The 23,765-nt window shown below is 43.6% G+C and overlaps 1 protein-coding gene across 2 annotated transcripts in view; it reads right to left on the bottom strand.

The window, feature by feature from the left end:
- BDH2 (3-hydroxybutyrate dehydrogenase 2) overlaps positions 1 to 23,765 on the bottom strand; it is a 147,970-nt gene that overhangs the window by 34,721 nt on the left and 89,484 nt on the right. For both annotated transcript variants that reach the window (XM_085641423.1, XM_085641424.1), the window contains exons 4-7: positions 20,901 to 20,997; positions 17,970 to 18,078; positions 15,797 to 15,857; positions 10,350 to 10,463 (exon numbers count right to left, since the gene is read on the bottom strand). In XM_085641423.1, coding sequence (XP_085497549.1) covers positions 10,350 to 10,463; positions 15,797 to 15,857; positions 17,970 to 18,078; positions 20,901 to 20,997 — 381 coding nt within the window. The remainder of the gene's footprint in view (positions 1 to 10,349; positions 10,464 to 15,796; positions 15,858 to 17,969; positions 18,079 to 20,900; positions 20,998 to 23,765) is intronic.

Below are 23,765 nucleotides of genomic sequence, written 5' to 3'. Positions count from 1 at the left end.
TGCTCTAACGAGGATGCCCACCCCCCTGGACCCAGAAGAGAATCCCGAGTGTGCAATGAATTTATACCCCTTCCTATTCAGGGCATAGCACGTATTGCCTATGAGGTGCGTCTCCTGCAGCAGTACAACGTCTGGCATTGAGCGTTTCAGAAATTGCAAAACAATCCCCCTCTTAATGCGATCCCCCAAACCATTAACATTCCAGCTTATAACACTTAGGCCTCTACCCCCCATCCTCAAACGGAAAGAGGCCCACCCCACACCCGAGGCGCCACCATGGAACAGCCCTGAGGATAATCATCATGCCTTGCAGAAATAAACCCCCCAACAACAAACTCAAACTCCCCATAACTCCCCCCACCCTGCACCCCTGCTGCAGCTTAAAAAGCCCCCCCAACTTGCAGTGTGCCTGTCGCCCTACAAAAACAAAAATCTACAAAAAGTACCCCAAGGGAGGAAAAGAGCACCCCTCGTCCTCCCGCAACCCTCCACAGTTACTGCACTCTATTCAAATCTACAAATATGGTCAAATCAAGTCAGGCCGGCTTTGAGTTATCAGCCCTGTTCATCCCGGCCACTGTCTCCATGCTCAGCTGTGTCGTCCCCGGTCCGTCGCCGGGGCAAAGCGTCCAGCCATTCATCGGCCATAACAGGAGAGTCAAAAAAGAATGTCCGATCTTCATGCACCACCCGTAGTCTGGCGGGGAAAAGCATGGCATACTTTAGGTCCCGCTCCCGAAGCCTTCGCTTCACCCCCAGGAAGCTCTGTCGCTGTCTCTGCACCTGCTGGGTAAAGTCCGGGTAAAAATTCACCGACGCATTCTGGAAGGGGACTGGGCCCGTCACCCTCGAAGCTTGCAGGATAGCGTCCCGATCTCGGAAATGAAAGAGCCGGGCGACAATCGGCCGCGGCGGGGCACCCGCCTTGGGCCGTCCGCCTGGCACCCTATGGGCCCTTTCCACCGCAAAAAACTTCCCAAGGCCCTTAGGCTTCAGATGATTGAGGACCAAATCTTCCACAAGCAGGTCCGCCGAAGCCTCATCCGAGGACTCCGGGACCCCGATTACGCGCACGTTGTTGCGCCTGGACCGGCTCTCGAAGTCCTCCAGCCGGCGGGCGGCGAGGTCACTCTCGGCCCTCAGCTTCCGGACCTCGTTCTGCAGGTCCGCGACCTCATCAGTGAGGCCCGTGGTCTTGCGGTCCAGGTCCTTAACGCGCTCGTTTGTCTTGCCCAGGTCCGAGCGGATCAAGTTGACATCCACCAGGATGGCATCCACCTTATGCGCCAGGGCCTCGAATTGCCTCCCCATCGAGGTCTGCATCCCATCAAGCGCGCCCATGACATCCTGCAGGGAGAGCTCCGGGGTCCCAGGCGAGTCCTCCTTCTGGGCATCCGGCGCCTGGCTTGATCCACTCGGCGATGTCTTCAGGAGGGCGTAGCGGTCCATACTATTGACTTTGGAGTACGTTCCCCGCCTGGTGGACTTAGTCTTCAGCCTATCTCCTTCTGCCTTGCCCGACATAATGGACTCCAAGCAGTCCAATGCAGTGAGGACCGTCCCCTCTCAGAGAGAGGTATAAAGAGTGAGCAGGTCCGCCTTGTTCTTCCAAAATAGCCCACCGAGCGGCCCTGGGGTTATAGAACCACCCAGAGCACTACAGTGTCCGGGCAGACAAAGGAAACGAAACCGAAAGTGAAGGAGCGAGGGCCTCCGTCCGGTAGTTCACACCTCACCAGGCCGTTGTTGATCAACTAGGAGTCGGGCATCCTGCCAACTCTAGCCCCTGGCATCTCCGGGAGTTAGGCCGCAATCTTTCGCCAGTCGTAAGTCCGGTTCCCGGTGGGCGATCCGGTCGCGGGTAGCATCAATCGCCTCCCTGACAACTCAGCAACACGGTGCCATGCATACCATCAGGATTTGAGTCAGGATAGTCGACGGAGGGCGCGAGGGTCTCGGGAGCTCTAAGCTCACGCGGCCATCTTGGTCAAGCGCTAGGCTCCTCCCTCCTTTGCTGCTATTTTTAACTCTGTTTTCGATATCAATCTGGTGTTAAAACCATCCTATGTTACTAAATTGTTGACAAATGAAATACGTAAATATGAAGGATCACTCCAAAATTGGTATGAGGGCACCTGGCACTTTATCTTTTAATTATTTACTGCTATTTGTAATCACCATCTCGTTAGAATTTAATGTGTTAATAATATGAAATGTACAATATTTTATATGTATGATACTTTTATGGATGGAAAACCTTCCAAATAAAGTGTTGTTTGATTTGATATCTGACTTTAAAAATATCAGTTTTGGTTTCTTGTTTTAGTCACGAGATGAATACTACATTATGAAATGCTCTGTACATGGCAATGTAAGAGTACATTTTATACTGGAATTCAATGTTGAACATTTTTGTTGTTGTAAATGCGGATGTGCATGCTCTTCAATGTAGAGGTAATTCAATACACTATATCATATATGGTGCTATTTGATGTCAGAACCGTGCACGAAGGGGTGGTAGCTAAGTGTAGAAAAGAGCCTCTTTTTGAAACGGTCACCCACACTTTTTGCCTGGTATTCGATGCTATTTTGACTGAAGTGCACTGTGTTCCTCCTAACCAGGGCCCCAGTGCCCTTTCCCTAAAACAAAGTAACTATGCACTTTTGACTGAAGGGCACTGGGTTCCTGCTAACCAGGTCCCCAGTGCCAGTGCTCTTTCCCTAAAACAAGGTAACTGTGCAAGTGTTCCCCAATCAGCAAGACCTTTAGGACCCCTGTAAGTCCCTAGTAAATGGTACCCCTGGTACCTAGGTAATGGGTACTAAAGAGGGTCCTTAGGGGCTGCAGCATGTATTGTGCCACTCGAAGGGACCCACCACCCAACTCATGCAGACTGCCATTGCAGGCTGTGTGAAATGGTGCAGACAAAAATGAATAGACAACATGGCACACACCCCGTGTGCCATGCTCACAGACACTGCATGCAATATATGCATGTCACCCCTACAGCAGGCCTTATAGCCGTAAGGCAGGGTGCATTACATTACACGTAAGGACATATCTGCATGAGCAGATATGCCCCTGTGCTGTCTAGTTCAATTGCTAGATAGTACAAGTGAACAGGAAAGCCACCTTAGGTATATGTACTGGGCACTGGTCATTATGAGTTACCCAGCTATATGATGGCTTCACTGAAACCTATGATGATTGGTATCAAACACCTTGTCTTAATAAATCCATACTGATACCAGTAGTGGATTTATTGCTATTTACACCCAAAGGGCACCTTAGAGTGCCCCCTGAAAACCTACCAGCCTCTTAGTGTGCTGGCTGACCGGTATTGTCCAGCCTGCCATCACAGACATGTTTATGAGCTCCTGCAGGTGAGAGCCTGTGCTCTCCGAGGGCAGAAACAATGCCTGCTCCGGAGGAAGGTGTTGACACCTCCTTCAGCAGGATGTCTAGTGAACCTGCATACCAAGGCCAGGGACTTCAAAGCCCCTACCGCCTTTGATATGCAATTCCGGCTTTCCCCAGACCTGGGAGATCCCACCTCCTGCCCTGAGGCCCATTTGGCACCAGGATAGGCGGGAAATTAGCTAGTGGTCATATAGAGGGTGTAGTGACTCACTATATGGCATATTTAGGTGGCACCCTGACACCAGGAACTTAGATTTGCACGACTGAAGAAAGAAGAGGTCAAAGAAGAGCCGAAGAAGCGAGAACTGTGGACTGCTGGTGAACTTTGGTGCTAAACCCTGCCTGCCTACCTGCTACTGTCCCGACAATTGTGACAACCTGACTTGTCCTGCAGCTGTGTATCCTTCAAACACCTTGAAGGGCCTCCAGCACCTTCCCAAGCTGTCAGCATTTCCCCTAAAGTGGAGGAGCCACTTCCCTGCAGCCTACAGGCACCAACTGCAGCGGCCAGTCCACCGTTCTGCAGGTCACCAGGTCCTCCGACACAGCAGGAGCCCAGGAAGAGGTCACTGTGCTCCAGGAGGTCAGATCCATCTCCCCACTAAGTGAGAAGATGCCAGGACTAACCAGAGCCCTCCTGCACCAATACCGCAGGTACTGGACCCCTTGCAGCAACCAAAGCTTGTTTGAGTCCAATTCGGACTTCAACACAGCAGAGACCAAGCAGCCAATTAGGGACGTCAGCATCACAAAGGCCAGCATCGAGAGTGGCCCAGCTGTCCTGATTTGACCCACTTTGCAGGTCTAACTGAGAACCATGGGTGCCGTTGACACACGGGCACCAGCCGACCGAAACCCTCTGCACCTGAGCTACCCGACCTGTGTCCAAGCCAATTGACGGTGCTCCCCTGCTCCCAGGACCCCCACAAACTGAGCCACTCCTTAGGAGCTTCCAGACCTGTCCACAATTTCCGCTCTGCAGCCTGTTTCTAGGTGGCCTCCCTCTATGCCTATGGTGTGGCACCCAAGGCTTCCAACATGTCCAGCACCTCTGCACCTGGACACTTCATGGCAGGTAAACTCGAACTGCTGATGGTACTTTGGACCTAGGCCCCATAGCACCTAAATCCTAAAGGGGACTATCCCCTGAGAATCGTTTGCAAGCACCCGTATGCAGTACATGCCTTTTTCTCCATCGGAAAGCATTACAGAGTAAAAACACATTTGAGTGAACATTTTATTTACCTGTAAAAATTGCTATTACGATAAGTACTTACCGCATTACGAAGTTCCTGGTTTTAAAATAAATATAAAAATGCTTGATATTTTTTGCATTTGGTCTCTCCAGTTTTTGATTAAGTATGTATCTCATTTATTGACTCTGTGTGTGTGTTCAACAAATGCATTACCACTACCCTTTGGAAAGCCTAAACTGCACACTCACACTACCACAAAAGAGAGCATTTGGGATTATTAATTTAAGCCCTGCAAACCGATAAGGGTCGTCTGGGCTTTCTACAAAGTATACCTTGTTTTGGTATACTACATAAAAAGTAAGCTTCCTACACTAAGGATAAGGTGCATGTTAACTTTTGAATGTCATGTTTTTTGACGTTTTGAGCAGCGGCCGCTATTACATCCCTGTCAGTCTTACCTTCCTTTTACTTTTAATCTTTTCAGGGTATTTCACTGTTTTTTTTTGTTTTATAGTTTTACGTTTCATCTAATGTTCGAGGGCAAATGCCATTCAGAAAAGGCCTGGTTAGGTATTGCAAACGCAGTGATGGGCAGCTGCCTCTGTCTTGGACCTCAATCCCCTTTATGCACTGACTAGTGTAGCTACCAGCTGGGCAGAAGCCCTATTCACAGTTGCATAACTGGCACAAGGGCAGGGTGTTCATTTGCTACATTTAACCCTCCTCGACGAAGTGTGGGGTGTATTTTTTTCAACACTTTTCCTCGTCATACTGCAATGTTTCATGTCTGGTGGTATGAGTGGTCTTCGAGTCTAGTCAAAGCTCACAGAACATTAGAAACTGGCCTTGACGCAGGGCTTTGAGAAAGGAGTTAGGGTCACACATCTTTGGCCACTGGTTTGAGGGTACAAGCATTCAATGAATGGCATTTTGGTACTGGTTTTTAAGTACTGGTGTTGTCTCTCATGCCCTTGGGGACTTGACTGTCAGTTTTGTGACTAGCATCTGTGAAAAGGACTAGGGACTGGAGTTTTGGACTACACTTGGATAACAGCCATGGGAAGAACGGCACTGTAGAGCTGGGCATGGATTAACACTCTTTGGGGACCAGTCATGTGCCACAGACCACAGGGAATGGGCCTTAGCAATGGTAACTGCTATGTGACCATGCCTCTTGCGGCCCCTCCATTCCCAAAATGCTCTTGTGCTAGGCACTCCAGAATATAGCGGATATCACATGATTACCCTCAGGAAAGTCAAGTGGAATAAATCAACATGACAAAACTGATCATTAATACATCTGCCAAAAAGTATGATGATTGGGAGCAATCTTTGACGTCACGTTTTCACATTTTATCTGCATTGATGGAGTCGTATTGCACCCCATGTTATGCAGTGGCTGGCTGGAGCAGAAATAGTTAAAGAAGCATTAGGTGGGAGGCCAACTGCTACCCCTGTGCTTTTTTGGCGATTTTTAACTAAACTGAATATTCATATTGTCCACAGCAGAAGCATGCATGGTCTTGTACGCTGGAAAGGGATTGCCACAGATGTTTATTAACTGCAGCAGTAAACTATCATTCAAAAAGTCAAAGCATTCAGCTTATACTTTATGTAGGTCACATCAGCTCAGAAGGAATTCAGGCCTGTATACTCATTGTACACACTTGGACGTCATTGTTCCAAACGTGAAATTGTGAAGTAGAAAATGACAACTGGAACTAAATTATTCAACACATCCCATAAAAACATAATGTAAAGCCATTGGCACAGTTTAACAACCTGTGATATGCCATGGCGTTCTATTGTTCTCATCAGTACTCACAATAGAAAGCTAAAGCCGTCTGCAGCTAGACGCAAAAATGGCCCTAGAGGCAACTGCACTGGGTTTTGCCAAAATGAGACACATCATGACCAAATAATAGAGCAAAACTTGCTAAACATTCTACATAAAAGCGCTAAATGAATATACACGTTAATATTGCTATTGTTTTTTGGGGGCTGGCTACAGACTGCAGTATTGCATACTTCATCTTATTACTTCTTCAAAACAAAAAGTACACAAAGAATTGGCTCAGGGTCAGCCTTCTTCAGCCATTTGGTTGTATGTGTTTTTTGTGGTTTGCTCTTGTTTGGATAGACTATCCATCAAGGTCATGGAATTATGTGGATGTTTACACTGTCCCATTTTCGTTCCCATTAGGTTTTTGTGATCTGGCCATCAATTTCCTTTATTGACTGCAGATGTCACTTGTGGCTTGAGATCCATTGTGTGTTCTTTGATATATGTACTTTGCTTACACAGCAATATTTTATTTGCCGATTAATTACTTTTTTGGTGTTTCGGAATGGACTGCTATTTAGATGCTTAGCCTCTCCTAAATACACAGGGGTATTCACTAACTGACCTTGCGCATTCGTTTGTTTCATTTTCCTGTCATGACAACCGGTTGGTTTACAGCTTTTCGTGCTGGCAACGTAATGATGTGTGCATATACCTTTTATTAAAGATGCAGTGAAAATATCAGTCCTTTATCAAAAGTATATAGTATGAAATATCCTGCTGCGAATATCTTTTAGGTTCATCACTTACATCACAAATGTATTAATTTGACTCCTTTTCATAGGACTTTTTTTGAGAGTACAGTTTAACTCTACTAATGTCTGATCCATGCATCTAGTTTGCTTAACCCCAAGATGTTGCTTCGTTATGGGATCTTACTTCTAAGACAGCCTGGGCAACACACACCAATTAGTCCAACTATTATGAAGCATTTCCCTTAACAAAAAGAATTACCTTTCAGCTTTGATAAATACTTGTTTTTTACTTTCTTTTACATTTTTCAAGAAGCACTACAAAGCATCAGTCAGCAGAAATGTTACAGCAAGTAATTCATGTGTGACATGACATGAAAGACAGAGGAGTAGAACATACCCTATCATGAGGATGGTCTTGCGTTTGTTTGTCTGTCAAGTCATACCCAAGTGCAATATGTCCTCAGCTGCCACTGACTGCTGCTACAACAGCTTGTCAGAATCTGCCAGAGTCAGGACTAGTTTTATGTAGAGATGGAGGCCCCACAAATTATTGAAGGAATTCACCTCATGGCACTTCAACAATACTGAGCCCTAAAAATCTGGAGAGTCCCCGGCATAACCTGCTCTATGATAGATTTGCAATTTGGGTCTGCTGGGGTAACAGTGAACCTAAAAAGACTTACATGAATTCTTTTTGGGGAGAGGAGTTGGCCGAACGGCTAGGGGGGGTCGACCTCGAACCTGGGGAACTGGGTTCGAGTCTCGGCGATGATGCTGAACATTCTGTGATTCTGGGCAAATCACTTTATCTCCCCGTGCCTAACAAAAAAAATAACGTGTCCTCATGTAACGCAACTGGTGCTATGTAAAGCACTCTGATACCCGATACCTTCGGGTCAAGTTCGCGCTATATAATACTCTGTAAAATAAAAAAATAAATGTTGCCACCCCTCGGAATAGGAATTGAAAGAAATGTATCGAAAGAGGCGAAATAAGGAAGGCTTCCTCATTTACTGCAAATTTCCAATTACCTATAACAAAATGTTTATTTTATGAAGCTCAATATATAAGATTTCATTACTCAGGTGCACGTTCCAAATCCTGAGTTGGGTTTCTATACTTGACCTTGCATCTTCCTTTGGACCCCAAAAAACTGCACCTGTTCCATTCTCTATATCACCACTAGGTCCGTCATTCTTTTCCTTAATTATTCTTGATGTTTCCTTCATGGGCAGCCGCTCCTCAGTAAGAGCAGCAGAGCTACCTTGAATGTCTGAGATATGCTGTTCTTCCCTGTTGACTCAAGGTGTCTGTTGAAGTATTCTTTCATCTGGTAGATGCACGTTGTGAGGGAGACAATCTTATCTTCTATGGCTTGCAAGCTACTTTTCATGTGTCATGAGCCTTGACCTTAGGTTGTTTTCCACTTACTAAGATTCTGTTTCCAGTCTTCGCTGCCCTCCTGGAAGCATATTTAAATTTCGGTTTTTTTTTATCCACTTTCCCACCAGTTCTTAAGAGCTCTACTGATCAGGCTCAACCCACAGGTTACCCTCAATATGTCGAAACCAAACAGCCTAAAATGTAACCAAAACTGTTGCTAAGTCATAAAACACATGAAAGCTTTCTATCGTCACCTGAAGATTCAAACCACCTCTTGAAATCTCCACAGCGCCCAGGCCTTACCTGACTACAGTAGAAAGTAAAGAATCGGGTCTTATGGCATTTCCAACACAACACCACTATTTGCCAGTTCGAAAAACAGTTTAATGATGGTTAACTGGAATGTTTTTGTCCCTGTGAACTTATCTTCCGGCAGCAATGGCACAGGATATATGCATAAAGTCATGCTGAGCACCATTTCTGCTAACCAGGAAAGACACAGCCTTTTCTGATGGGTTTATTTATTTTACTTACTTACAGAGCGCCCGAATCACCCCATCAAGGTATCGCCGCCCTAGGACCGCCATAATAAACCAAGGAGGGACAATCAGAACAGTGAGGTTTTCAGCAACTTTCTGAATGCCAGATAGTCCGTGCATTAACGCAAGTGAATGGGGCATACTAGCCTGCTGAAACATGAAGGGTAGTGGACTTTTCCCAGACTAAAACAAAATACATTATAATTCAAGGATCAAGGAACATTAGTAGTACGGGTAACGAGACCCTTGTTTTAAGGTTACCTCGCATGTTGGTAGACATAGATGCGCTTTGAATTTAGAGTATTATCACATATTAGATTATCTGTGCTATTACCTTACTAGGTTTGTGGCCACCTTTCTGCAGGAAAATTGGCATCCCAAGTACCACGCTTCCTAAAGGCCTTTTAGCACAAAGAAACATTCAAACTAGGAGTTTACTACGAAACATGCAAATTTGCATTCTAGAGTCTCATGGTCTGAAGAACCGCATTGTAAGTGTGATATTGCCTCATCATGTGTTTACAGAACTTTGTTATTTTCTCACCTTTCTGCTGCCAAGGCCCACCACGCTGGCAGTCAATGGTGACTGCCTAGGCTCTGGTATGCTTTTAGAAACAGATATTCAAGAAAACCCAAGAAGAGGGCCTGGGTAACCAAAGACATGCCAGTTTGTTCATCTGGCCCTGAGAAGAAGTCAGTGCCCTTGTGGTCACTGAGGCAAGGATTAGTCAGTGTTTGAAGTGCCCTCATTCTTATTCAGTAGAGACAAGCCTGGATACCATCTCATGTGATTAGTGTGCTATATAAATCAACATAACATACTATAACATATCTTATCTTTACAGGGCAGCCATAATATTCAGATCTAGGCACGCACAGAAGAGTAGGCCCTGTACATAAAGGATTTAACTTTGTACAGTCACGTTTTTGATGGTTGCAGGTGGCCTGAAGGTGCTTACTCTGTGGACTTTATAAAGCAGCTCCTTTCTTGCTTCTTGGTGAGTTCTGTAGTGTATCAGAATCAGAATGCCAAATCAGGTAGCTGATTTAGTGTAGGTGTGCATATACATTTGTGGATCAAACCCTAAACAAGTGCCATGGCTGTTGTATCTGATTCAGTAGCTGTTATTTTACAATCAATCTCAGTTAAATTAACTAATGCTGCATTACAAAAGAGTAATAGATTTAAGAAAATGGAGTATCTTCAGTCACACACATGTACAATATGTAAATAATTTATTTAGAAGACGTTTCCAGAGACTACTTACGTACCTGGGCATACGCAGTTGCACCGAATGCCTCGATCAATAAAATCAGCTGCCACTGACTTTGTGAGTCCAATCACAGCAGCCTTTGATGTACTGTACACACACCTGTTCACAACACCTACCCAAATAAACAAATTAGTGCAAAATGAGAGTTTGTAATCGAGATGCAAAAATGATTTGTACTTTATTGAAAATTCATTGGGAATGCAACACAAGATCATCAAGGTTTTTCTTTGCAATATACATATGTATATTTTAGTTGTCTGCAAAACAATTCAGAAGCAACAGCTGTAGGCGGCGAGGACGACAAAAGAGGGTGTTATATGTTAATTGAGGAAAATCGTCTGTTCCTTGGCTTATCTTGGAAAACAATGTTGAGAATATAGATCTTGCTTTGTTATGTTAAACCTGGTTCTAAAGCGTACGAACACCATAGGTCTCTTGGTGGTAGGTCAATGTGAGCCAAAACAACAAAAAGAAGCCAAAAGCGGAGCCCTGTAAATACCTAGTTAGACAGCCTCTGAAGTTGTTAATGCCAGTCAGAAAAGACAGCTCTTAAGAGAACATCTAAATGGAACAAGATATTTTTCATGGTGAATTGTGTCATGTCCAAAATGTCAGAACTTGTCTGAATAAATGGTCAATTTACAGCCGCCTGTATTAAATATGGGAACAACAAGTAGATTAGCGGAAGCAGAAAGTTGAGTCCTTTTACTATTTACAAAAAGAACCTTATCAAGTACAGCTGCATACACAACACTAAGAGCCTTGAGGGGGAATGGTAAGGGGCTAACGCAGGAGAATCTAGGAGCCCCTGAGAATAAATGTACATCAGTGTTATGGATAACTTCAAACTTGTGAGCAGATAAGCTAGGAGTCCCAAATAGAGGGAGTTAACACTATCACACGTTTCCCATCCTCTGACAGAATTGCAGCTTTTATATTAAATGAGGGGATAGAATCCAGGAAATGTAGGGGTTTAGTAGATTGTCAGAAATTCTTCCTAGGACTTTACGAATCAAAGCAAACAAACATTTACTAATCCGGCACAGGCACAAGGCTATTCATGCAGGATTTCTTGACCGCTTTGTTAATCGGTCTCAAAAATTAGCACCGATTTTATTTATGAATAATGGGGAAAAGTCTTCCTTGACAATGTTGAAAGCGGTTCTGTCGATTATAAGAGAAACTACTCTCCTGCTTGGGATTGATTTTGGGTATGGGGCATAACTTCAGCTGTGACACCAATTAATCAGTTGGTGACAGCATATATTAGCGGGCTTTATGAAGCCGGGTTCATCATTATATTTTCCTACAGTGGCACTGTTACTGCCTCTATTCTGGTCTAGATGACCTAGTTCAACACTTCATCGTTATTGTGAGAAAAACTGAAGGGTAATACAACTGAAAAGCTCAGTCAGTGACGAGAAATACAGCAGAGATGTGAACAGCAGATGGTTTGGGGCTACTTGTCTCCCTCCAAGGCACTTCCATTTCCTTTGCACTTTTCCGATTCTCAATACATGTCTCAGAGATGACCATAAGGCCTATCTGCAGATATGGTTATATGATTCCAGGGTCTCAATTCCTGTTAAGCATCCACTTCCACGCTCTGGGGATACAATGGGTTTGGGCATCCCAATGTCTCGCATAAAAGCTGGGCCTATACTGTAGTAATATCCCGCAGACTATTGCAATGTTACAGCCAGCAAACACTGAGGAAGCCTTCAGTCAGGAGATTCCTCCTTAAGACTTATGGTATCTCAGGACTAAGAAAATTGACTACTTTTCCCCTCATAAGACAATTGTGAAGAAAATGATTCTTTGAGGGTGTGACCTTCATGTGTGGTTGTGTATTGAGTCCTGTATGTCCATTCCCTTCATATGAACTTGCTCTGATCTGATGAATTATTTAATTTATAGATTTGGACATCTCATTGTTTCTTGGCGCAAGAGTTTAAAATGTACAAACCTTAAGTGACCCTCCACTCTTTCTAATGAATGAGTTACTTACCATGAGTAATGGTCTTACTAGTGGATACTCTAACAGCAGATTTGCCACCTTTAGACTATCCCTTGGCATCAGGCTGGTTCTGGGGATTTTTCTAATTGGCTCCGTGGTGCGACTGTACAGCCCCGGAAGTAACAGAGGGGATTCCACATATAAGCTCCACCCGTGCGTGCTGATGCCAGCTTCATTAATCTTTTTCCTTCTGCCCTCTAGATGCGGAGTGTTGAACAAATTGTCTGTGACGGTGTGCTGGTTACTAACTTGGAAACGTTTTAGATGTTAAAAGAGTCTATTCCACAGAATAGGGTGGAGGGAGGGAAGTGAGGAATCTGTTTATATATTAACCAGCAGAAACAGCGTTACCAAAGGTAAGTAACTTGTTCTTTTAGTGGATACTTCCAACCTCAGATTTCTCACCTTTAAAATAGAGGATCCAGGACGCCAACACACACTGCTTGGTGCACTACCAAATCATGGTTGTTTTTTCTACGAGGCCCTGCACCAGCCTCCCCCAATGGACGGCAGGAAGCTTATACAGCCTGGCAGATCACCTAACGCTCCAAAATATTGATATGTATGTGGCTCTCTGCTGGAGAGCTGAGACCTCTGATCTTCACCTTTCCCATGAGGGCCCTCCAAATCCAGCACGGACACTTCTTTGACAACCATCAACTCTGGGGGCTTCCACTGCAGGGCCCACATATGCCACCCAGCGTTCAGGACAAGAAACGCTGCTCAAGGCTAAAAGACCCAGAAGCCTTAAAGTCATCCTCACCCCATATCAAGGACTGATCCCACAACATGGGAATTATATCCTGAATGTCCAGGACTCCTTGGGGTGGTGGAATGGTCTTGAACAGGACTGCCCCAGTGAAGGAAATGTCCTTTGCAGCAGGGGAGGAGGAAGTGGTGGAGCGTTGTGTCTGCTGGTGTGAAGCACCCTTGAGCACAATAGGGCTGTGTCAGTTGCTGCATCACAGGATAGGAGGGTTGGTGTTACCTGCAGGCTAGCCCCTGAACTTTGTGTATTGTTCAGGAAAATTGTTTGGCAGGTTTGTTAACAGTACCAAGGATTGTGATACAGTGCAACGGTCCTTAAATCATCCCAGCCCCAAATCAGCCATTTCTCAAAACACCCTAGAATCATCAAAAGGCATGGCCATTAAGGGTGCTTGTCTGTCTCCTTAAAACCTTTGGACCTCATTCAGACATGGCTTCTAAGTGAAATGCTGGTGCCAATAACTTTGCTGGGCAATCAATACTATCCATGCCACTCAAAGTAAATGCTCTGCAGCATCCTGGCCATTATGCATTGTTTAAGCTTGTGAAGCCCGGAGGTCTTTAGTAAGCTCGATGGCCATGTCCTGTATTTCATGGCCATATCTGCCCAACAGACAAACTACGTTGAAGGATCTGAGGGCTACACTAGTCAAAGAAAACTTTCACTTTCTGAAGGCATCAATTCTCGAATGGAGACTCCTGAGACTTTATGGAGCCTGTTGGCAAGGCAGAGGGAGTCAGCATTGCAATAAAAGTCTGCAGCATGATTTCTTTAAAACTGCAATCTGCTGTGGGGGAAAGATGGCTTGGGACATTTGCTGTGAACCAGGACAACTGCAGGATCAGATCGTATTCTGGCAACAACAGAGAGGTGCAAACTTTATCTTAAGGTCCTCATTTGATTGTGTGTGCTGGGAACGGAATGCATCCCTCTTGACTTTCTTACAATTCTGTATTGCAACTTCGACTTGGACTTACTGAAAGACTTTGACCATGAAGTGGACCTTTCGCAGAAGCAACCTTCTGAACAGAACTGTGACTCGGAAAGGGATCTTGGGGAATTTAAATATTACTGAAAGCTCTGTCACTTTCAGGGACAGTACGGAGTTACCACAGAGCCGCACAACGCCACCTAGCAGTGAGCATGAGCAATTCTAAGAAAAATATCTTGATCTAGTCCAGCGCCTAAAATTATTCTAAAGGTCTGTGGTTAGAAGTGTCCTTCTAAAGAAGCATTTCACCTGACCTGAGGTTATCACTGAAGGTAGAGCAATTCTGGGGATGTATGAAGAGATGCTGTTGTTACAATAATCATGATTTGTTTCCATTCATGTAACCCCTTTTTGGAGAAACATTCTTTCAAATACACATTTATTTATGTCACTATTCACTGCAATGTGATTCATTATATATTCATTTATTGTTCATTATTCAACAATGAACAAGGTTTCACAGAATGTAAATGAGAGGTTGACAATACCTTTTCTGCTAATTGTTTACTTGAAAAGATTCAACAAAGATCAAATGCGCTATGACAGCTAGGAGTTTGAAAGATCGAGAAGAACTTTATACGAGAGACCCAGGATCGAGGCCATAACAAGCGGTATCAACTTCTTTTGCTGAAGGCTGCGCTGAGGCACATTTCCCAGGCTTATCCGTCTGCATGCCAACACAGACTAGAATAGCAGACACAGCATTTTTGGTCAGAGAACGTATGTAGGTGTAAATCATCTTTGAATCTGGAATTAGAGACCTTTCATTGTGTGGAGATAAGATAAGTTAGCCCAAGAGATGAGGGAGGGGAAGCAAAAATTGACATAAAGAAAAGCTTTATGATTTTTTCCAATATGTTACAATACAAATTATTTTTTACACTTTTATTGAATTTTGTCGCTACTATATTGTTTATATCCATTATGGTTAATATACATATTGTGTGCACTAGGATAAGGGTTTGATTCTTTACAAATATATCTTTAAAATGTACCCATATGTTTCTAGAGTTCTTGAATGGATCTTTCCATAATGAAAAGGGGTTTGAGTTCCACTATTTTTCCTGTGATATCTCTTAGGATTGTTACCTGAAATGCATCTCACTCGGATATTGCTCAAGGGACTGTGGGTTGGCTGCAGTCCAACTGGATTTCTGTCTCAGGCTGACACATTGACAAAGACCATAGGGCTGGAGGTCTAAAAAGCCTATTTCCGGGACGTGTCCTGGAATATTGATGCGGAAAACTTATCACTCTATCTCCACTAAGGGTACGCCAATATTGAGTGCTGTGTTTGCTATTCCACGATCTCAAGTCCACTACTCAGTATAGTGTTCCCAACAAAGGTGGAAAATCTTACAGACTTTAAATGGAAATACGAGTCTTAGTTATAGTGGTAATCCTCAAATTGTGCTGCATACTCAGATGACGGATGCTGTCTTAATCAAACACAAAACTTTGTATGGTAGAGAATTATAAAACAGCCAGGAAAGGAAATATGTAATATGGAAAATTATGATTATTAATTTATAATCCAATCAGGTTATTTTTCTCAGAGTTTGATATTTTTTGTTCCTTTTGCATTTTATTTGAATAAACACTGAAAAATTGTTAGTTTAACAGACAACAACACCACAGTTTACAGGGTGCGAGCAGCCAGATACCAACCTTTGATACTAGAAGCCACTGAGGACATGTTAATAATGTTACCACATTTCTGTGCAAGCATCTGAAAAAAAATGAAAGACACAAACATAAGACATCTGCATTTGCAGGAGAGGAGATGCGGTTAGCTCATCTTTGTTCTTTTGTGGCCAATTTGAAATAAGGCCTGTGGAATTTTACCTAATGCACACTTTCTGAGAGGGTTACTCTTGCCTAGGTGATAATAAAAGACAGCACTGTCAACCATTGGCACTTTCGTTTGAATTTCATGGGCGGCAAGCTACTTAAAGTCTATGTAAACTGGAAAATATACAATTTATTGCAGTTTCGGGCACTGCATGATGTCATAAAGGCTACACTGGGATGGCTACTTAATGGAACTTAGGAGCCTAAGAGACTCATTGAAGCACAACCTGGCTCCAGATGAGAAGGCCTCATTGGAACTGCACCCCTTAAAGGCATCTGATACTGCACCTACCTAGCACGCATTATGGTCTTTCCAGGGTCCCTTCTGAAAATGTTTGAGTTATGGGGTTTTCCTTTAGTTTCTTCTTTTCTTTCATGCCTATCATCTTGCAAACCATGATGTATGCATTGCCAACATGTGCTGTAACATGCGTGTATAACCAGTAACCATTCTGAGTGCTAACGTTACCATTGTTTGATGTACACTGTTTTCTGCTTTAAAACTCTAAATAAATAATTGCAAAGACAGGGGTGCAATTACAGACACAGAACCAATTGAATGAACATGTTCTTCACTCTAACATTTGATCAATGTAATTAAATGAACTGCACAGCCTACTCTTAATGTTTTATTACCTGTTACAACATTTGATAGTTAGACTTCCACTCTAGGGCAGCTTCTGTCCCATGTGACCCCCTTTTTGTGCCAGGGAAATATGCCCACTGTGCCACTTCTCGCAATGTGAAAATGTTCCAGGATGAACGGTTTGCGAGGTGACACTTTTTTTTAATGGATGTTCTGAAAGACAGGCTATTTTCTGTCCAAGGTCACAAATGAAATTGCATGCTATTGTGCCCAGCGACTCACTGCAACATCAACTTTTACTTTAATATCAATTGTAGCTCATGAAGAGGGAAACACGAGTCTGGGGCGAACAAAACAACATCTTCAATTCTTATATCAAGCTTAGAAAATGAAATATTAGATGGAATTAATACTTATCAAGCTTTGCTTCAATGGAAGAACTGCAACTTTGCAAAAATGGACACATTGACCAAGATGCACAGGGAGTGCCACCGAATCGTGAGTGCTGCTAAGTAGAGGCTTTTGCCAGTTGTACCTGTGTTTGCAAGTACAGAGGCTCTACAGATCTGAGTTTGGGTACATATCCAGACGTTTGCATTAATGTTAAGTAGTGTTTGCCTGATTTATGACATTCTTCACGGCAAGCTACTTCTCGTTCAGCACAACAGAAACAAACTCTCCAGCCTCTGGAAAACGCTGGATCGGACCATCACCCCTTCCCTTACCCTCACCATCTTCTGAACTTAACTGAGAACAGATCTAGTCATTCGGGCTATTCCTGGACACTTCGCTCCTTCAGATTGGCGCTCTTGCACTACCTTTATCCTACAGTAGCACCACTAGTAAATTAATGTATGTTCCTGCAACTTTCTTCAGCAACTGGAACAAATATTAATACAATTAAACTAAAGTAACCCTGGGTCTCATCGCCATCGCAATGTATGCAAGGTATTCCATGTACAAAGTATAAAGAATACACTATCATCAAGTGTATATTAGTGAACCACATTTACTTATTTCCTTTTACAATTGCAATATTAATGATAATCTGTATAACCTTTTCTGCAGTCCAGTAGGCAAGAGCAGAAGGTCTGTGTATACAGCAGCAGGTGTTACACCCATCACCGTGATACTGAACAGGGTGAGCAGACAAGAACAGTGGTGCATACAGGTCTTGTTGACCCAGCACAATGACCAGTGTCTCTGTCATGGAGAATCAGGTTAAAGGCCTCCAGTCAGAAAGACAGACCTAGGCAGGGCATGCATTCCATCTTTGGTCCTCCAAACAGCAAAATGCAGAAATGGCACCGGCATTAAGAGCTCAGTGGCATATTATTCTTATTTGGTTTTACAGTATTCTCAACCAGGTATGCCACTATGAATGGAAAATCTTCGGTCTCCTACCTTCGGAAGAAACACTTTGATCATCAGGTACATACTTCGCACATTGAGGTTCATAGTAAAGTCCCAGTCGGCCTCACTGCAGTCTAAAATAGTTCCATGATGGACGAAACTAGAAAGAAAATCGTAAATGCTGTAAATGTGTGTCATACAATTTAAAGAGAGACAAAAGTTTTCAAATACTCAATAAAAGTGGAAAAGTTCAGTTAACCAATGCCTCTTACAAATAGATCTACACCACTATGAAGAATGGGGTCATGTAAAATAGGAAGATGCCTCATGGGACCTTGACAGGATCAATTATTGCTCCAACATTACAAAAGACAGAATTTGAAATGTAGGTGCAACAGTATAAGAGACAATGATACTCTATATCTAAATGTATGGGTAACAGAGCTGGACAATAAAATATATTGTAGAAATGCAACAACATATACAGGTTTTTTTTGGGATGTGGCGGGTTGGGGGGGGGGGGGGGGGGGAGAAAGAGGTACCCCCTTAAGAAAATTTGAGAAAAAATGGTGCTTTGTGCAACACATTTGTTATTATATATTTAATTATGTTAGCTTTTAAGCATAGTGAATTATGAAATTGCAGTGCAACAGGATACAACAATATCTGTTGGGGCTCTTCAATGATTCCCCACTACCACCCTACAACAGTGCCTCTCATCTCTCCATTGTTCCTCTCTCACATGTATTTTAGTTGTGTTATAGCACCTCTCATACCTGTGTAGGGTGTCGTAGCGCTTTACATGACACACACATGCAGAGACAATGAATCGTACATGTGTAAATCAGTGTATAAAAAATGTTCCAAAAGGCAAAGGTGACTACAAGGTGTAGGATTCATATGCCATCCATAATGGTAGACACTTTTAAGAGTGTTTGGTCTGGAGAAGCACAAACTCAGGATTCAGAAAATAACAGTGTTGTGTTATTGCTGTGGCATGCAGTTTGTTAATATTCTCGGTGAAGAAAGGATTGATGGCCTTGCATGTGTTGAATGAAGAACAACGGTCTCAGAGTAGAATGATAGTCCTTGATGGCCTTAAACAATGACTTGTGTCCGTTAATCATGCTGCAAATAGTAGTCATGTAGAATGTTTCTTTTTAGTCGAGGTCATGAGGGATCCAAGTATACAAGGGCTTGCTTTAAGTTGGGCGAGGTAGCTGGAAGATTGGTTTGTCTCAATTCCTTTTCTTGTATGTGCCTTGGTTGTTCGATTTTGGCAATTTTTGGGATATTCCAAGGTGTGAGGGTTTTGGTTTGGAAGTTTGGATTTTCAGTATGGCACTGACGTCTACATAGTTTTTCAAAGTTATGTTACAGGTGTCCTGAAGTGAGTGGCTATCTGATGCAGGCTAAAGGTAGTGTGGCAGGTAAATTAAAAAAAGCTTAAGATGAGGAGCCATAACACCCTACCTTGAGCACAAAACCTAGTTACTTTATGCAATCAAGACACAATCAGATCATGAAAAAAGCTCTCTAAGGTTGAATGGAAAATAGGAACCCAGACTGCAGAAACAGAACACACCAGGCACTCTGATTTCTCCTCCCATATCCCATGGTTTTAAAGCTCATACAAAAACTAGGTAATTGCGACAGTCTTTCAATTGGCACTAGAAGCATTAACCATAAACAGACTACCTTATTAACCTTCAGTTCTCCACTCTACCGATTTCTTGCTTTTTAAAGATTCAGCCAGAGCTATCCAATAATGTGAACAATAAGCACACCAAACACACAACATCAAAGCAAGAGGATGCCGCATGTCTAAATATGCCATACAATTTAAACATAGGCATATACCACATTTAACTTCAACACATACCTCTACTCAGGATTAAGGATTAAGGTTAAGGTTAAGGTCATGACATGAATGCAAATTATAACAATATGTAAATGCTAATCCAATACTTGCTTAAGTGTCAGAATATAGTACTTCCGCTATAGGCTAAGAAATGACTAGGTTCACTAAAAGCTTTAGTGGACATTAAGCAGGGAACCGGCCTGTGTCTTGCCCAAAGGAACAGTGGGTGCATGAAGATGAGCCAACTCAAGCAAGCTAAAGGGAGACGATGTACCACAGAGCGTACTGGTGAAAAAATCCACTAATTTCCATAACTTGCTGATTTCCGTGCAGCAAGCACTACCATCTGCATGTTATTTCCCAAAAACCTGAAATGGGTGCCATTTATCACACACATATATTCCAACTCCTGTAGAGGGGATTTTCCTAGGTGTGATAAATATCACACCAAGCACCATGCCACTAGTAATGAGGCCCAAGTGCAGGACTGCACTATGATTCAAACAATGAATCAGGGATAAGGAAACCCTTGTATCACCCACCCCATGGTCTCCCAACCATCATAGAGAGGGGCATTACATAAACATGTACACCTGAAGACCCATTTTTAAGCTAATACTTTATGGGGATTATAGAAGACCATCAGGTGAAGACAACTCAGCACTTGTTATTGTCCTAGACTAGAGTTTATCATGGTACTGAAGGGAAGATGTGTTAACTGTTTATAAGGCAGACTTCACGGAACTTACTAGAGGTCTTGGAGTGTGAAAGTTTGCATAGTTTATCATATAAGGTGTGTGCCAGTGCATAGATCAAGAATGGACCAACTCTGCAAAGGTTACACTTCTGACTAAATTGTTAACTAGACATCACATTGCTCAATAAAGTAGACTCATCATTACAGAAATACGTAATGTTCTTGTACAATGGGTAGTTCTATGGTCTAGCTACCTCTTGCTGCTGGAATCATAGAAAGTAAGAAATTATGTAGAATTGCAGTAAACCAAGTTTTGTGCGATATTCAATGATGCACCTATGGTGTTTCTAGAAACACTGACCTACGCCACATTTTGTTTTACACAAAAAAAAGAGAAGGACAATTCAATTGAATATCACATTACCCAGCAATATTCACAAGGACATCAACTTTCTCTATTTCTTTAGCCAATTGTTCGATTTGTTCTTTCTTTGTAACATCAAGTACCCGTGTCTGGATGCCTACAAAATGCAGAGAAAGACAGTGTGGTTACACCAACAGTTATTTCCTCAATCAAAATCCAATAGAAAGAGACTCTCTCAAGAAGTCACTGTATTTAACAGACTACCAACTCACTGGCATCATGTTGCTTTCTCCTGATACATTGACACATTTAAGAGGGATTCATTCTCTAATCCCAACATTACCACATAGAGCCTGAGTGCTGAACTGTTCACAGGTGTAGCAGTGAAGACCTGGGAACTTTATGTGGGCCTCATGTCAACCAGAACAAGGACGCCTCCATACGCCTACATACAAAAGACTTGCTACTATAGAAAAAAACGTTATATTTAAATTTAGTTCCAAAGGTTAAGGTGCAGATTTAATCAGTATGAGGTCGGGGGGGAAATGCTTTGGCCCGATTTACAAATCCCCTCCACTCCACTCCTGCCCACCAAAGGCACTGTTACTTTTCCTTATCCACACTGTGAGGACAAACCAGTGGTACTTTTTAAGGCAATTGAACTCTGTTATTGGTGAAATAAATCAGTTATAACAATTCTTTCTGAGAATAAATATACGTTTTGCTTGGCTAGTAATTCCATTGATATTGTATGCTGTTAAAAGGTCAGAAATAAGTAATTTAAGTGCATGTGTATGCATACCGAAAACTGCCCCTGAACAAGAACTGAGAGGCATTTGCGGTTGAAAAGTGATAGAGATTTTGTGGCTGGCTCAAAGGACACTCAGAGATGTAAGTAAGAATTATACAGTTGGCAGAATTCCCTTCAGAGGGCCACGGGTCACCCAGGGCCTACTGGGCCCAACCATTGAGGTTGAGGCCTTTTACTCCTGATGTCCCAAGGACCTACCTACTATGGATCTTGCTCAACTGGGCAAAGTACCCCTTCTGCACTTTATGCTCAGTGGCAGCTGTGGTCGAGCACTCCGGGCTCCATCAAGGGTGCCTTAGATACTGGTCAGTTAATAACTCTTAACTCAAATTGCAAACAGTACGAACAATAAATCAATGTCCATCCAAATACTTGCTTTTATAAGAAAAAGCTGTATTTTATTTCTAATTCTACACATGCAAAGGAATACAACATTCAGCAAGCAACAGCACAATCCCCCTTGAGGTCAGGGCTCTAGTAGTTGTTAGACAAATCCTTATCCCATCCTCCTCCGTGTAACGTGCCCAGGGTTATTCCCCATTCACGTGTGGCCGCATCAGTGAATTTAAAACGATAGGCCATGCACAACAGCTCTCCCTTCTAACATTTTGGGAACTTAGTCAGCAGTGTCTATGGTGTCACGCATGGTGCACATCAGCTATGCCTCTTCCTCCTGAGGACACCGGCACACACACTCAGTGATACTTCTGACTCAAGATCCCTGAGCTTTGTATTCAGATCCCCCGCTCTCTCAAGATTTCCGTGCAGCCGCTTAGACAGGAGGCGGGCATTTGCTTCACACGGACAGAACCTTGCTTCCTGACCCGCTCTCTTTAACTTTCAGAATTCTTCGATCTGTCCACTGCCCATTTGTCTCTCATAAAAGGACCGCCCTATAAGGATTTTTCCTTTCCTGGATCCGTTTCAGGCTATATCTCAGGCATACAGATTTCTTTCTCCTGATGAGGATCCCCACATTATAAGCTGGGATTGAAATGTCATCGACACTCCCACAGTGACTCCGACTCTATGATGATTAATAGGGAGCACGAGTTGATTGTCACTTTTCAAAGTAAATGCCTGAGGTCTGGAACTCTGTTGATTTCCATAACCCTCCGCTTTCACCAACTGAATTGTAATTTGAATTGGTTCTTGTCTTAACTATTTCTTTTGTGTGATTAAATAAATATATTATTTTCATTCGGATATACACCTACACAGCTCTGATTTTTGATTCTGTGGTTATAACCCGTATGTTCTTGTGGTTGAGACCACTGTCTCTTGTAATACAGCTCCGTTAGCAGCAAGTCCCCCGGGGCCCCAAAGGCCCGGTTTCAGTCTTACCTGCTCCAGCAGTATGGCAGTGTTTAACGGTGAAGTGAGTGCCTTCCCCTTGGTTACTCCCAAGTTAGGGTCCTGTACGGTGAAGCTTGTGATGGACGCGGCAGCACCCAGTGGTGCAGGCTCTTTCTGTTGAGCAGTCCTGCCACTGAGGCTCCAGTAATAGGAGCTGCTCCTGCTCAGCGGACAAAAAAGAAAAATTGATCTTCCCCCGTGAACCTCAGGGACTTTGTCAGGAGCAGATCACAGCATTGAGGCTAGACCCGCTGGTCACAGCATTTCTTCGGTCCAGTGTGACAGCCCAAACTCTAAGCCAAAGTGGTACCGCCAGCCCCTTCTGGAATATGGGGTTGCCATGGTACGCACAATCAGGGAACAGACTCTCCTTAGGCGATCGAACTCCTTACATACGGGGCCGCTAATCTCGGCAGTCACAGGTCCTATGCGCCTGGCCCAAACTCAGTTCACCGGTGACCCCCTGTGGCATACAGGGTCACCGCAAAGCAGTGGTGCAGCTAGGTGCTTCCCGCCCACCGCTTCCGATACGACTCAGAACAACAAAGTCCTCTCGTGGTATACTTGGGCAGCAGTCGATTCTGCACACAGGCAAAGGCCCGATCGGTGCACAGCCTCACACCTCACTGAGGGAATCCTCGTGCAGGACTCGCCACGGTACCTAACTTCCTCCAATACTCTCCTTTTCCTCAAAGGGCACACTAGTCTTGGCAAGAAGGCAGGGGATAGAGCTCCAAGCTCCAGGGCAGGCGATCTTG

The sequence above is a fragment of the Triturus cristatus genome, chromosome 2_2 (assembly GCF_964204655.1).
Source record: "Triturus cristatus chromosome 2_2, aTriCri1.1, whole genome shotgun sequence".
NCBI lineage: Eukaryota > Metazoa > Chordata > Amphibia > Caudata > Salamandridae > Triturus > Triturus cristatus.
The sequence above is the reverse complement of the archived record's forward strand: the minus strand, read 5'-3'. Positions and strand labels throughout refer to the sequence as shown.